Raw genomic sequence first — 4574 nt, forward strand, 5'->3', positions numbered from 1 at the left:
TCCCCCATCCTTTTGTTCCTCCAAGTAGCTTGTGGTTTGGTAGAGGGGATATCAATCAGATGGTGGGCTTCCAGTTCAGACAAAAAGTAATCCGAGAGAGAGTCTCTCTGAGCCCTGTGACCCCAGGATTCAGCATGTCCAATGGAGAAATTTAGGTCGCCACCCAGGATCAGGTGGTCGGACTTCAAAGAATCAGAGCTTAGGAGGTTCTGCCAAAAAGCAGGTTTGTTTTGGCACGGGCCATATACATTTAAGATCCAAATATGTATCCCCAGTTCAGCCGAACTGATGTCTGCACCAAGATGACCCATCCCACCCCAGCAATTATGTAATTTGATGGTGTGGGAGTTGTAGCCCAATGCAAGTCCACCCGACCTCCCATGTGCATCAAGACCAAAAAAAATCCATCCAGGGAGCATATTTTGAAGGGACTGCGCAATATCTAGTATGGGTCCCAGAGTTTCTTGCAGAAAGATAATATCCAGCGGTTCATTTTTTAACAGTCTATGAAGGGCTAGTTTCTTGTCTGGCCTAGCCAGCCCTCTACAGTTGTAGGAGAAGAACTTCATGGAGGGGGGGCTGGGAACCTCTTGCTCTAAGCGTCCCTGGAATGGTGGATTGAACCCCCAAAGCAATTTCATCTTCAGCAGTGCCTTGGGCCTTTGAAAGGAAAGAGGGTCGACCCCTCAGAATTTTAGGGGGAAAGGGGGGGGGGGGGGGGGGGGGGGGGGGGGGTGAAGGATTTCAAGTCCAAATTGATCCTGGGCTTGTCTTTTTGATTGTGAGTGGGTCATGTATCTCCCAGAAGGGGGGGCTTGTATGGAAGGAGTAGTGGAGGGGGGGGGATGAGATGGATTAGGGGCGGGTGCAGGGGAGAATATGGGAATGGATGCTATCGGGCAGGTGAGAGGAGTAGTTTTAGGGGGGATTGCACACAAATGTTGATCCAGATGATCACTTGTAGGGTTTAACACATGCAGTGAAGAGAAAGTGCTAGATAAATAACAGTCAATATGAGAAGAGCTGCAAGTGGGGAAAGGAATGGAAGGATTCATACCCGATGAGGGCAGGCCCTCAGATGGCGACTGTAGACGAGACTGAGAAGGCTGCGAACAATTCGGAGGCCACTCGCACTTCTTCGGTTGTGGAGGTGCCACTGCCCCTACTGCTGGAATCTTCTATTGTTGTTTGGAATCTCAGCTGTGTTCGGGTCCGGTGTGGCCAAGGGAACCTGTCTCTTGGGTAGTGCTTCCTGATAAGTATGCTGATGGGAGGCCGCCTCTTGTTCTGTGGTCTGATTTTTCTTCTTTTTCAGTAGAGGGCAATCCTTAAAAATATTCCCTACCTTATGGCATCGATGGCATCTAAAGGGGACGCCCTCATAATCCAGCAATTGCCTTCTGGTGTGGTTCCTCCAGCGAATATCAATGAACTCCAGCAAACCCTCAGACAGGTCCAAATGAACCAAAATCCTCACATAAGCTAACTTCCCTGAGGTCTGATAAGAATTATCAAAGGTGAGATAGATACCGAGTGCATTTCTGATGAGCCTGAAAACATCCTCTATCCAGAAGTGCAATGGAAGGTCGAGCAAACAAACCCAGATCGGACCTGCGTCCACCCTTTCCCTCGCCGGGTCAAAAAAGGGAGTCCAACGATGGAGGAGAACTGGGGCCATGTCTAAGTGCCAAACCATGGACAATATCCTGTTGGTGTGCTCCAGGTTGCTAAAGTGAAGTGTGAACCAGCCTTTTTCAAGGGTCGAACCTTCGGAATTTCCTTGAGATTATCTCCCCAAACATCCGAAACCCATTTGAAGCTTGGTTACACTGTAGTGTCGACCACGCACCCGGTCGACCAAGACCTTCGTAGCAATATCTGTGGCGTCTAATAGTTTGATGTCTTTAGCTATATTGAGAGGTGTAGCATAGGAACGAAGCCTTGGGCCCCGTTTCTTTCTCAGCTGTCCAGGAACCCCAGTGTCCGTTGCCTCCTGTGATGAACCAGGGAATGAAGGGTCCAGAGAAACCCTAGGGTTTTTTGTCGCCTCCTGCAGGATGGTAGCGAAAATTCCAGAGATGGGTCAAATGCTTGTAAAATTTCCCTGTTCTGGTGTCAAGGGGGTCCTCGTTGCAGTATGTCTCGAAACCACTGTCTTCGAACCCTAAGGGGGGTCGGGAGAAATGTGACCTGTCACCGCCGAAGGAGTCGGAACATTTTCAAGAGCTAGGGTTTGGTTTACTAGTTTGAGTGACGGTGCAATGTGAGCCTGAGAACACCGTAAGCTAGACTGTGAGATGAGAACGGGGGGGAGGTCGTGGCTTTAGGAACGGTGACCGGCGAGATGAGAGGTCGAGTAAACGGAGGAAGGGCTTCAACCTCATCAGTCAGTTCAGACATGAAGGGGAAGAGACCGACAGCAGTGGTCTTAGTGGGGGACCATGAGGGCACATCCTCCAAAGGGTCCAGGAATTCTCCCAGGTCATCCATGATTGTCGGGGGAAGTTATGACAGCTGCCAGACGAGGACAACAAAACAACAGTCAACCATAGAAAAATCGCTGGGGGGTTCAGTAAACCAAGGAGGGAGAGGGAAACTGTAAACAGTTTGTGGCGGTCACGAGAAAACTAGAACATGTATCAACTAGTTAGGGTCTCGTGCAGGAGTGGCCATAACTGTTAACCGCTGGAGGTCACGACATCGAATCCCATGACCGCCTCACCTTAAGACCCATATTGTTGCTAACAACAACCTTAAAATAAACTGACCTTGACAAAGGATGTTATCCTCCTTCTTCTTTAATTTTAAATTATTTCAATTATTCAGAGTAATGATTTCTATGTGTCAATGTAAGTCTATGGTTTTAGGGAGAGACTTGATTTTTAAGGATTACTATGTCTCTGATACAATGTTATCATATTCAACTTCCAATTTTAGGATATGGCTTCAATTCTTCCACCAACAAGGCTCCTCAATTAATTTCACCGAGGTTTCCCTCTTCTATTATTACTTTCTTTTTCTTCTCATGTTGTATTTGTGACTTCTATGATATTTATTTATAATTGAGGGTTCTATGTTTGTTGTTCTTGACCAAGGAGATTTCTCCCACTTACGAGTTTCTTTGTTTACTTGAGTTGGCTCGAGTTGGGAATTTTTGACCATGAATTCTAAGAGCTGGGTTTTACAGAAATTTCTAGTATAACCCAAGACATATCTTGTCTTCTTAAAAAAAAACCTAAAATGATAAATCATTTCTCTTTCCACTTTGTTAAACCTTACACTATATAATATTGATAATAGGTCTTATCATCTTTCTTTTTTACAGGTTTTGGGTTGCGGCCTCGTTTCATCTTATTTAGAGGGAAAAATACTATGAACAATAAATACTTGTATTCTTCTCTTTCCTTGCTATAATTTAGAATTTTAGGGTTAGGTTAAAACCCTTCTTACGGATAGTAATACAAGGCCAAGATTCATGGTCACCATCTAATTCTTTTGTAGGTAAATTACATTAAAACCCTTCTTATTGACAATTATACAATGCCAAGATTCTTGGCCACCATCTAATTCCTTCTTAGGTAAATCATTATACTGGGAACTCTATTATTTTGTCTGAGGGTTTGTCTGAATTTTTCTCTTCTCTATTCAATCTTGCTTCTAATCATAATAATTTATCCCCTTGGGTTGTAATGCCTACATATTAGGGTTTTCAAGAAGAAACATGTTAAGTCTTTTTTTTCATATTTAGGTGCTCTTCAGATACCTATTTACCTATCACTTATTTTCTTCTCCCTCTTCTAATGCATATTCGTTAACATAGAATTGTTGAACTTAGGCCACTTATGACAAAACCATGATTTTGTTGGTTTACCTCTGTGTCTAGAAAGTTTTATATGTGTATATCTTGGTATCCAAGTCTGTGACTACTTTAGATTGGTCCATAATTTCAATTCCTATGTTCATTAGTTTTTCTTTTTTTACCAAAATTGATTTTTCCTTGTTTTGTTACTTTTTCTCAGTTGAGGTTGAGTGAAGTTTGTCATTAGTCTTGATAAGAAAATACTTTCTATGTTCTTGTGATATAAAATAAATGCTTAGTTCCCAACAATTTTTGGAATTGTGTCATTCTTATATAGTTCTTATTTTTTTAGAATTATTTTCACATATCCATACAAACAGATAGATGGTATTTTACCAGTTGAACTCACTATTCATTAGAAAAAGAGGATAGATTCTTGGATACCTGTTAATATCACTAGTTATGTATAGAGATCTTAATCTTATTATTTGTTTAAATAAAATACTATGCACGTCTATATTTCCATTGTCTTACTTTCTCTTATATTTTTCGTCACATAATTATGCCTCAATGTATTATTCTAGTTATCTATATAGAGCACGCTAACACACTTATTTGTATTTACTTATTTACATACAAATATCGGATCTCTTATCCAGTCCCTGATTGAGAAAGAAACTCACTACAGAAGGAACTAAATTGCATGACTCTTGGTTTCCAAGTTTCTACAACTTTTGTCCCTTCAAGGTTCTTTACATAAACAAGAACTACATGC

At 42.2% G+C, this 4574-nt stretch overlaps 1 protein-coding gene across 1 annotated transcript; it reads right to left on the reverse strand.

Annotated features, from left to right (window-relative positions):
• Positions 1 to 1162: 1162 nt before the first annotated feature.
• Positions 1163 to 1678, reverse strand: LOC149190137 (uncharacterized). The gene has a single exon (XM_089410436.1). The coding sequence runs from the start codon at positions 1676 to 1678 to the stop codon at positions 1163 to 1165; it is 516 nt and encodes a 171-aa protein (XP_089266562.1).
• Between the last annotated feature and the right edge of the window lie 2896 nt (positions 1679 to 4574).

Source organism: Pinus tabuliformis, chromosome 3_1 (assembly GCF_031772625.1).
Source record: "Pinus tabuliformis cultivar Carrire ecotype Pingquan chromosome 3_1, CPIR1, whole genome shotgun sequence".
NCBI classification, from domain to species: domain Eukaryota; kingdom Viridiplantae; phylum Streptophyta; class Pinopsida; order Pinales; family Pinaceae; genus Pinus; species Pinus tabuliformis.

Coding starts and splice junctions, on each gene's coding strand:
- LOC149190137 (XM_089410436.1), bottom strand. CDS start 1,678: ATGGCCCCAGTTCTCCTCCATCGTTGGACTCCCTTTTTTGACCCGGCG.